General features: G+C 35.7%; 1 protein-coding gene across 1 annotated transcript in view; it reads left to right on the top strand.

The window, feature by feature from the left end:
• LOC107646002 overlaps positions 139-10,198 on the top strand; it is a gene marked incomplete in the record, with an annotated part of 11,646 nt that continues 1,586 nt past the window's right edge. The window contains 19 exon segments of the mRNA XM_016350172.2: positions 139-744; positions 828-912; positions 1,596-1,635; positions 1,723-1,971; positions 3,046-3,145; positions 3,213-3,287; positions 3,456-3,554; positions 3,952-4,068; positions 4,164-4,279; positions 4,396-4,495; positions 4,912-5,270; positions 5,528-5,852; positions 7,365-7,579; positions 7,692-7,910; positions 8,168-8,354; positions 8,967-9,217; positions 9,775-9,867; positions 9,957-10,058; positions 10,137-10,198. Coding sequence (XP_016205658.1) covers positions 613-744; positions 828-912; positions 1,596-1,635; positions 1,723-1,971; positions 3,046-3,145; positions 3,213-3,287; positions 3,456-3,554; positions 3,952-4,068; positions 4,164-4,279; positions 4,396-4,495; positions 4,912-5,270; positions 5,528-5,852; positions 7,365-7,579; positions 7,692-7,910; positions 8,168-8,354; positions 8,967-9,217; positions 9,775-9,867; positions 9,957-10,058; positions 10,137-10,198 — 2,926 coding nt within the window.

Genomic DNA, 10,198 nt, shown 5'->3' on the forward strand with positions numbered 1-10,198 from the left:
ACTTTTAAAAATATATTTAATACAAAAATAAATTTAAATATAAAATCAAAGTAAAATAAAATTTAGTTATATTTTTAAAATTGTTAAATTTTAAGGTAAAAAAATATAGTTTAGCAAAAAAAATTAAGGACATAGAAACTGAGAAAGAAAAAAAACTTAAAAAAGAACGGGAAGGAAATGTTCGATAGCACATCAGAGCAAAGTCGTCAGAGATCTCCGTTTTGCACAATTGCAGAAGCACCAAGACAATTCCATTTATTGGAGCCTCCAACGCTAGACCGCTCATAAATCCGCGCTTAGCATCAACCATCTTTCAAATCTGAACCCGCCTCGCTACAAACGTGCTGCTTATTCCTGTTTGGTTACTCAGAAAACAAGAAAGGAAAAGGAAGAGGAAAGGTGCATGGTTGTTAGCGAGGAAGAAGTTTTTGTAGCTCGATGTCGTTGACGTGCGTTCAGTGAACGCACATTCGTCAAAAAGAAAATTCACATGGAATCTGAGCTCTCCAGAGATTTAAGCTAAATCTGAAGCGCTTCTCCAATCTTCGCTACTTTCTGTGAATCTGTTTCTCTTTGTTATTTCCACTGTTCTAGCTACCAGAAGAGGAGAAGATGCTGCGGCTGAAAGCCTTCCGGCCTTCCACTGACAAAATCGTTAAGATCCAGTTGCATCCGACGCATCCATGGATGGTAACCGCCGATGATTCAGATCGAGTCTCCGTTTGGAATTGGGAACACCGTCAGGTACAGTTTTTCTCTCTTTCCTTTTGCTCCGTTCGTTGCCAGTGAAATCTGTTATCAGATTTTGATGTGGAAGCGTTGTTCAGGTGATATATGAGCTGAAAGCTGGTGGAGTGGATGAGCGACGTTTGGTCGGCGCAAAATTGGAGAAGCTTGCAGAGGGAGAGACAGGTTCCACACTTGCTGCCAAAATTTTAGCTGTGAAAATGCTTATGAAATAGTAGATAGCGTTAATCATTGTTGTTCTGTTATTGAACTGCTGCATTTTGCTTTAATTGGATGGATATGGGAGCATGAATCTCCTCATTGGTAAAGTTTAGTACGCTACTGGTTTTATGAAGCGTTTCTGGGCGGAATTTTATTGATTTTGGGAATCTTGTATGGAACTGTATTATGAATATTGAGCAATTAACTAACAATTGGTGGTTGCCAAATTGCTTTGTATTTAGAAGAGAAAAGTCTTCAGTCAGGTTCATGTCCTTTGGGAGCCTAAATGTAATAATAGTTTATTGTCATCTGTCACAATATTGCTCCTGTTCAGGAAAGTTCTCTTAGAATGCAAGCTCTGCTACACCATTTTATGCTCTGGCAGCAAGAATTGCTTGAATTTCCATGAATGTCATTTAGTTCAACCAAGTTATGATGTACTTAAATTGCATCGTTGAATTACTCCATGTTATTAGTTTAATGAATCTTGGATACTGTAACTGCTAACCAGTGATTCTTCTTTATAGGATTACTAAAACAGCATGATAAATTCCTTCTTAAGCATTATTGTAGGCAATGAATATTTTTGTACTGATTTATTAACAGAATTTCATTTTCCTCCTTTTTTTTTCCTGGGGATTTGGTAGAGTCTAAAGGGAAACCTACAGAAGCCATTCGAGGAGGAAGGTAATATGCCTATTCTTTAACATTATATTTCATTTTCCTTTCTTTTATGTTCATTTTTTTTTTCATGACTCTTTATCTACCTTAAAGTGTTAAGCAGGTGAATTTTTATGATGACGATGTACGCTTTTGGCAACTTTGGCATAATCGATCGGCAGCTGCAGAGGCGCCTACAGCTGTCCATCATCTCAGTTCAGCTTTAAGTTCTCCTGCCCCAACTACAAAAGGAAGGCATTTTCTTGTCATATGTTGTTTAAACAAAGCTATTTTTTTGGACTTGGTGACAATGCGTGGTCGTGATGTACCGAAGCAAGAGCTTGATAACAAGTCACTTCTCTGGTAAATTTTTATTGCATTATTTGTTGTTCAGCAGATCCTCAGCCATTGATGTCAAAATTGCTTTTAATAATCTATTAAGGCAAGGACATTATGATTATCTGATAGTTGCTATTACTTTTTACCAGCTTTTTTCTCCTTCCTTTAATGAAGTATTCATTGACATAATCTGACATACTCCAACTCAAGCAATACTTTGTTCTCTATTAGTTGTAAAAAATATTTATCTTGTTTGTTTGGAATCAAGTAAAAGCTATATGACTCTGTATAAAACAATGAGAATAGTTGCATTCTAGTGAAGTCATCTGACAAACATTGTATAACTGCTTATTTCAAAGATTATGGTAATTTTATTTAGTAAAATAATTGTTAGAGATATACCATTCATGTCTCTCATCCTATCAACTTAAGCTTTTAGAAAAAATGGTTTCATGACATAGTATCAATACTTTTATGACTAAATGCTTTCGATCATTGTTATCCCCCCCAGTAGGAAAGAAAGTTCAAAATAAGGCAAATAAAAAGAGAAAGAAGGCCTATGCAAAAATTCACGCAAACCCATAAAGAGATTCTTGCTTGAGGGTGCGTGTTAGAGATATAACCATTTATGTATCTCCTACTATCAGCTTAAGCTTTTGGGAGGAGTGGTTTCATGACAATAATTAACTTGTAAATCAAATTTTTGTGATCCGTACTGTTGTGGGCTTCTTGCCTTCATTACTGCAAAATATATGTTTCACAGAACATGCAGGCACAAGTATCAAGAGTCATACATTTCATATTTGATAGGTGGACAAGTGGTCATTTCCATGTATAAATTGCCAAATTCATTTATTTTCTCTCTTACTATTTCTTAAAAACTACTATCCTAGTGTGAACATTCATCTTTCTTTTTTTTTTTTTCATTTAAGCGTACCAAGATTCAGCTTTTTATTTGTATTAATTGTTGATGGAAATCTGACATAACACGTTATATGAAAACCTTTTAATTTATCATTTGTCATATTTTACATTTCTTTTGCTATCTTCATGTACACCGTATGAGTTCCTTTAGTTCCCCAATTCTATCTGTTGCAGCATGGAGTTCCTTTATAGATCTGGTGTTGGTGATGGTCCTCTTGTTGCTTTTGGTGCATCTGATGGTGTCATTAGAGTTCTCTCAATGATCACATGGAAGGTGGGTACCTAAAGTATTCTATTAGTTATAGCTATTAGCTTGTTATTGATACTTCTATTCCTTGTAGCTTGTGCGGAGGTACACTGGTGGTCATAAAGGATCAATCTCTTGCTTAATGTCCTTCATGGCTGCTTCTGGTGAGGTAAATCTTGATGTCCCATGAAGAACTTATTATTGAGAAATTTCATTTGCTAGTTAATCTTATTGAATGCAACTAGGATGGTTTATTATCTCTTCGTATTGCTTTTGTGTTTGGAAGTGTTGTTTTTGTACTCTGGTGTGAAGGTTTTTTTTTCCTGTTTTCTCCCAGGCTCTTTTGGTCTCAGGAGCCAGTGATGGATTGCTCATAATTTGGAGTGCTGACCAAGGGCCAGATTCACGGGAACTTGTGCCCAAGCTGAGCTTAAAAGTATCATTTTCCCCTCTAGTTACCTCTACTTTGTCAGTTTGTCTCATAACCGGTGAAGATAAATACTTGTTGCAATCATGGCTACAAAGAAATAAGCCATCATTATTTATAGCTCAATTAAAGTTGCTGTTTCCTCTATGATTAAGATAGTGCACTGATGTTTGGTTGAGTTTAATATGAAATGCATGACATATTTTTTATAAAACAAAAGAAAATTATGAAGCTTTGGCATATGGAAAATTGTATAATTAAATTGAAGTAAATGAAGATATATTTGGATTCTTTTCTTCTTAAGTTCCTACCCTTATTTTTCAGTTCTACCCTATTCTTCTTTTATGTAAGACTTGAACAAATTTTATTCACATTCAGTTTGTTTGATACCATGTGTTGCATGTAGGCACATGATGGTGGGGTTGTTGCTGTTGAGCTGTCTAGGGTGATGGGAGGTGCTCCTCAGCTAATTACAATTGGTGTGGATAAGACATTAGCTATATGGGACACAGTCTCCTTTAAGGTATGATAGTGATATTTCACTCTGAAAATTCTCCTAGTCATAAACATTTGTCATTTATTTAAATTTTGCTATTGTTGCCTGCTTTTAATTTGTAGGAGCTGCGGCGCATAAAGCCAGTCCCAAAGTTGGCTTGCCACAGCGTGGCTTCATGGTGTCATCCCCGAGCTCCAAACCTTGATATTCTAACCTGTGCTAAAGATTCTCACATATGGTATGCCATTTCCTTTCTTTGGTGCCTTTGTGTTTCTTGTTCGTTACTTGATAGTCTAGTGACGAGATTTATTAATTATAAAATTGAACATTTCTTTATATAAATGCTTTTGTTAGGGCAATTGAACATCCCACTTATTCTGCTCTCACAAGGCCATTGTGCGAATTGTCCACAGTTATTCCTCCACAAGTTCTTGCTCCTAATAAGAAACTGAGGGTATGTGGTTAACTGGCACATATACTGTACATTGTAATTATCTGATTTAGTTAAGTACGTATGATACAGTAAAAAAGAGCATGTTTGTTGTTCTCATAACTTATTATTGAAGCTAGAAAAAAATAAGAGTGATAATATAATTCAAAGCAACTAAATACTCTGTCAAATGTATAATTTGAATAGAGGTGAGGATAGATCAAGATTGAGCATAGAGAATATGTGGAAAGCGTCAATTTAGTCCTATCATAGTTTCTGTATATTGTAGAAAATGTATGTCAAATGCCCTGGGCAATTAATTCTTTACCGTAGGAGAAGCTGAACTTCAAGTTCATATTACTCCTTGCCCTCTTTTTGTTGACTGTACACCTCTTACTGGGTTTGTTCAAACTGAATTTAGCTGCTGATTTTTGGTGCAGGTGTATTGTATGGTTGCACACACCTTGCAGCCACATCTTGTTGCTACTGGAACCAATATTGGTGTTATTATCTGCGAGTTTGACCCTAGATCTCTTCCACCTGTAGCTCCGCTACCAACCCCATCAGACAGCAGAGAACATTCTGCTGTATTTGTAGTTGAAAGGGAACTAAAGCTATTAAATTTCCAGTTAAACAACTCAGCAAATCCATCTCTTGGAAATAATAGCTCCTTGTCAGAAACTGGAAGATCAAAGGGAGATTTTTTTGAACCATTGCCTGTCAAGCAGGGGAAGAAGCACATTAGTACACCTGTTCCACATGATTCATACTCTGTGCTTTCTGTGAGCAGTTCAGGGAAGTAAGTTCTTTCTTACTTTTAATTTATTTCCATAATTCAATCAAATTAACTAATGTTTTTAATTCTTAAATGTAACAGATGGTTTCGTTTTTCTTTATAGAATATACAACACATAAAACTGTTACTATTGTGATTCAAAATTTATTTATAATGTTTTGTGGTTTATATGCTTTTTATCTTAATATGGTTAAGCAAAAGCATTTTGTTTGTTAAATATCAGTACTGTGGTTGTTTTCTGAATGCACAAATATTTTCAGGTATGTTGCAATTGTTTGGCCAGATATTCCTTACTTCTCTGTATACATGGCTAGTGATTGGTCAATTGTTGACTCTGGAACTGCAAGGCTTCTTGCTTGGGATACATGCCGTGACAGATTTGCTATATTGGAATCAGCAATTCCCCCAAGACTTCCTGTTCTTCCCAAGGGTAGTTCATCAAAAAGAGCAAGAGAGGCAGCTGCAGCACAAGCAGCAGCTGCTGCTGCCGCAGCAGCTTCCTCAGCTTCTGTTCAAGTCCGCATCTTATTAGATGATGGAACATCAAATATACTAATGAGATCTGTTGGTACACGCAGTGAACCGGTAGGTCCTTGTTTTGTCCTAAAACTACCCTCGTAAAGACTTTTCTCGTAATAATCTAGCCTTGGCTGATTATCGTGTTCCCAGTGGCTGTGCTGCTGCCTTCATGAATATTAACTTATAAATGTTTTTAAAGTTAAGTTCAATGATATAGCATTCATCTCAACTTGCATTTATTTTCATTTTGCATTAATTGCAAAATTCCTTTACTTAAACAGAAGTTATACCTTAATTAATTAGAATGAGATTTCTGTCTCTTGCTATATTAGGCTTTGTACAAATTGATTATTATTGTATAGTCTATGAAATGAAATGGAATGACGATAAAAATTAGTATATTTTTAAATGCTACCCTATCATGATTAGGTTTAATTTCTTTTTCTCTCTAAAAATCCACTTTAACACTTTTGGAGTCATTTTCATAAATCTAAATAAGAGACCAAAGATTAGAGTTCATCCTTTATTGTAAAAAGGGAAGGAAAATATTTTTTGGCTTACATACTTTATTCTAGTATATTAAGTAATATTTGTCAAAATAGGAACAGGATAAATTATTCTAGTACATTAAGCGCTTTATTTATTCATTTATTTATTTATTTATTTGAGGTTATGCACTCAAATTGTGGGTTTGAGTTATTAGTGGCTGCTGACTACTATTGCTATTGCTATTATTGTTAAACTATTTAGACTTGTTTAAAGCTAAAATTCCTGTTTATATTGGAGATGATAGAACCGATGAAGATGCATTCAAGGTATCTGACCACCTCTCTTGATTTTTTACTCCATGCTATAATACTACATAGTTAATTACTTAATTATATTGGTTGACCACAATGTGATGTTTTGGGACAATTTGAACTAACTTAAATGAGAAAACAGAAATTGAGAGACAGAGGACAAGGTCTTGGAATTCTTGTCTCAAAATTTCCGGAAGACACTAATGCATCGTACTCTTTACAGAACCTAATGAGGCAAGTATATAATTTTCTCCTTTTTGTGCATAAACCCTGGTGTCTTAGCTAGCCAAGGGTCCTACTTGTTTTCTTCTTGGACTAATTCAAACAACTTTGCCATTCAGAAACTCGTCATGTACAAAGCAGTCATTCAGAAACTCATCATGTACAAAGCAGCGGCTGCAATAACAGCAGCAGCAACCCCAGCTGTGGAAGGATCAAAACAAGAACAAAAGATGCTCTTCAACAACAGTCTCTAAAATAATGTATCTTTATTTGTTTTTGGATTTCTTAATGTAGATTACTTGAATTTTCCCGAGTTTTTTGGGAACAAAGAGAGCTATTTGCGGATTGTGATATTGACTGTCTCTAAAAAGAGTTTTCAATTTTCTTGTGCTAGTTTATTTTTGTATTTTTATATAAAGTTATGACATATGACCATGCAATTGCTTACTCTGGCAGATTGTGTATATTAATAAACTATAAAGATGGTATGCCCTTATCATGTTATTAACAATCATTTGGGCAGTAACGTGTTTTTCTATCTCACGAATTTCTTCAGGTGATTGGTTTGCATGGAGGGGCACTGCTTGGAGTTGCCTATCGGTCATCTAGGAGAGTCAGTCCTATTGCCGCCACAGCTATTTCAACAATCCAGTCTATGCCTTTATCTGGTTATGGAAGTAGTGGTGTTTCTTCATTTTCTACTTATGATGATGGATTTTCTTCATACAGATCTCCAGCTGAGGCAGCACCTCAAAACTTCCAGCTATACAGGTTTAACCTAGTTGTACACTAGTGTAGCATTAATCTACAATTTGTTTATGTGGCCAAAATCTTCAGATATTCCTTGGATTTAGTTTTGCATGCAATTTTGTTTTTGATTCAGTTGGGAGACATTCCAGCCTGTGGGCGGTTTACTTCCCCAGCCAGAATGGACTGCTTGGGACCAAACTGTTGAATACTGTGCATTTGCATATCAGCAATACATAGTCATCTCTTGTTTGCGCCCTCAATATAGATACCTGGGAGATGTTGCAATCCCATATGCTACTGGTGGCGTTTGGCACCGCAGACAATTGTTTGTGGCTACACCAACTACTATAGAGTAAGTTTTGCGCATTCTCTACAATTTTATTCAAAAGCCTCCAAAAGAAAATCCTATCTTTCTTTGTGCCAATCATCTATGTATTTGTCTCTGTATTGCACAAAGTTAGTGCATTTGCAATACTTTAATGTGTTATTCATATTTTTCGTAATAACTAATGAGATGAAGATATTATAGAAACCAATGTCATCAAATTCGAACTGATTAGGCACTCCTCCAGCCAAAATTATTTACCACTTGTATGTCTTGATTTTCAGAGTTGTGTTTGTAGATGCTGGGGTTGCACAAATTGACATTGAAACAAAGAAGATGAAGGAAGAGCAGAAAATGAAAGAAGCACAGGCAAGAGCAGTAGCTGAGCATGGAGAGTTAGCACTAATTACAGTAGATGGTCCCCAAGCTACTACAGAAGAAAGAATATCATTGAGGCCACCAATGTTGCAGGTTAAAATTGCTGTCAAGTTTTTTGTCATCTATGAAATTTATTGCAACACTCTGTCTATATTGTCTTCCCTCAGATTTGAGCTTTAGTTGTGTCCTGAATAATATGAATTGTAGATGCTCGTATAACAGAGTATGGCTCTGAACACACTTCCATCCGCAATAGAAGTTTGTGTTGACATTTTATGGGCTTTAGGTTTTCTTCGATTTCAAGAGTTGTAATGAATGTCTTATGTTTGACTTTTGCATGGATCAAGACAATTAAATGCAACTCAGATGTAAGTTCTGTTTTTATTTATATTGAATTATTCTCTGAATAATTCATCAAAATCTTGTCAGAAATTTCAACAGAGGATAGTTAGAAGCGTCTTGGTTATATTTCGGGTGTATGCTTTTGCATCCTTATTGAAATATCTTTTAATCCTTTGTACATTCTGCACCTTTTTCGCCCATGTACTGGTTACCTTGTCATATCATCTGATAAAAAGTAAACACATTTCTTATGTCTTCTGAGTGAATGCCTTTTCCTCTGTTCTTGCACTTTTTTCTTCTTCAATGAAATTCCTTTTTCCTTTTCTATAAGAGTATAGACATTTCTGTTTTGTCCTGCTCTAGGTAGTACGATTGGCTTCATTTCAGCATGCTCCTTCAGTGCCACCTTTCTTATCATTGCCAAAACAATCTAGAGTTGACACCGATGACTCTTGGATGGGAAGGGAAGCAGAAGAGAGAAAGGCTAGTGAGGTGGCTGTTGGTGGTGGGGGTGTCTCTGTGGCAGTAACTCGTTTTCCGATGGAGCAGAAACGCCCGATTGGACCTCTTGTTGTGGTAGGCGTCAGAGATGGAGTTCTTTGGCTAATTGACAGGTGAGTCAGACATCTGAGGTTCAATTGAATTTTTAATCCATCCAAGCTTTTTCATATCTGTTCAGTTACATGTGTGAACTTGTGTTTCCTGGAGTTCAATTTTCTGCCTTTCCTTTATTGCATAAAAAGACATACATGGGATTCACACAAGGGTAATTATTTCTAGGAGACTTAACCCATGTCAATGGAATAAGAAATAACATAAAAAGTTACAATTTTATCTTTCAATTATTTTATTACTTGTCAAAGAGCTCCTCCTCCTGTTGATAATGGGGGTATCTGGGCAATTGAGATTCCATTGCCAGGAATATGTATAATGAAACAAGCATATTTGTAATTTGTTCTTGGGAATACTAAAAATAATTCCGAACAATTTATAATGCTAACAAACAAGTTTTTTTTTTTAAAAATAATATTCGAGTATGATATTTCCAAGTATAATATTCCTGTGAATATAATTCCTTGAGTATTTTTTAATCTTGACAAACAACCAATAAAGGATATTCATTTTGGATTCTGGTTTCATGAATAATGGCAGTGATATCTTGTTGTGATAGGTACATGTTCGCTCATGCCTTATCCTTGAGTCATCCTGGTATTCGTTGCCGATGTCTTGCTGCTTATGGCGATGCTGTTAGTGCAGTAAAGTGGTATTATTTTCCTTCTATCTGTTCTGACCTAATCCTAATGCATTAAATCAGAGAGAGATATATATCTTAACATTGTAAATTTTATACAGGGCAAGTAGGCTTGGGAGAGAACATCATGATGATTTAGCACAATTTTTGCTAGGAATGGGCTATGCCAATGAAGCACTTCATTTACCTGGAATATCCAAGAGGTAGCGCAAGCAATCAATGATTGTAATTATGTTGAGGTTTGCTCAGACTTAAAACATACTGCTCTTTATGATATGCAGGTTGGAGTTCGATTTGGCAATGAAGAGCAATGATTTGAAGAGAGCTCTCCAGTGTCTTCTTA

Source organism: Arachis ipaensis, chromosome B06 (assembly GCF_000816755.2).
Source record: "Arachis ipaensis cultivar K30076 chromosome B06, Araip1.1, whole genome shotgun sequence".
Lineage (NCBI taxonomy): Eukaryota > Viridiplantae > Streptophyta > Magnoliopsida > Fabales > Fabaceae > Arachis > Arachis ipaensis.